We start from the raw sequence: 926 nt of genomic DNA on the forward strand, positions 1-926 counted from the left end.
CGGAGCCCGCCAGCGCGCTGGACGGCCGGGACTTTAGCCTCCTCTTAACGATGCCATCTCCGTCTGCCCAGCGCCAGCGAGCCTGAGTCATGTGTGGCGGCGTCTCGGGTTATTCAAAACAATCTCGCCGTCCTCCCCTCCTCCCCCCCGCTCCCGTCTCCCGCTACTGTGCCCTTTACCGGCGCTACGCCGCTATCGCCTTTTTGCTGCAGCGGTAGCCGGGCTGCGTTCTTAGCGACGCGGCTCCATCTCTGTTGTTTCGAATGTCTGCGATGCTGCTGTAGAAAGAGACGGGATATGCAGAGCGAAGTGCGAAATGTGTCTACGCGTCCGCGCGTCGTCTAGAAGCTTTGCGGACCGTCCGGTTTATGCCCTGCCGTGTCAACCAGAGCAGTCGTGGTGTGACCAAGGAAGAGAAAGGAGCTGCTGCTGCCCTGCCCACTTCACTGCACCACGTGTTTGGCGAGCGATCCATCGGTCGTCGCGACAAGAGGTAAGTTTTTACTACCTTCTGTATGGCTTACCTATGGCCTTCATGATGCAGCGCGAGTGTATTTGGGTGACGCACGTGGAGGTCCGAGCACGGGTTGGCCCGAAAGTTTCCATTTTGAGTATACGGAGTCTGTAACGGCGTTCCGCACCCCCTTCCCTATGCTAGCCCATGTAAAAATGGTTGGTACGGTGGCCAGGTACGGTAAATCTCCGAACCCCTTTCGAAAATCACTCGAGGTACGGAACGTCGTAACAGGCTCCATATCCAAGACTGATTTTTAGCCCGCCCTTCTGCTTTGAAAAAGCTATCCAGCGGGCTTATGCAAACGACCTCGTGTGTGTCTGTGTGTCTGTCTGTCTGTTCCACAAGAAGGAGATGTGCGAGAGACTTTAAATTTTCAGGGGATTTCAAGGTTCACTCCCACAAAACAAAA

General features: G+C 55.5%; 1 protein-coding gene across 1 annotated transcript in view; it reads left to right on the forward strand.

Annotated features, from left to right (window-relative positions):
• Positions 1 to 256: 256 nt before the first annotated feature.
• Positions 257 to 926, forward strand: part of LOC113216308 (uncharacterized) — a 9,485-nt gene continuing 8,815 nt past the window's right edge. The window contains exon 1 of the mRNA XM_052271896.1: positions 257 to 493. Coding sequence (XP_052127856.1) covers positions 369 to 493 — 125 coding nt within the window. The 5' untranslated portion in view covers positions 257 to 368. The remainder of the gene's footprint in view (positions 494 to 926) is intronic.

The sequence above is a fragment of the Frankliniella occidentalis genome, unplaced genomic scaffold (genome assembly GCF_000697945.3).
Source record: "Frankliniella occidentalis isolate FOCC.00 unplaced genomic scaffold, Focc_3.1 Scaffold178, whole genome shotgun sequence".
Lineage (NCBI taxonomy): Eukaryota > Metazoa > Arthropoda > Insecta > Thysanoptera > Thripidae > Frankliniella > Frankliniella occidentalis.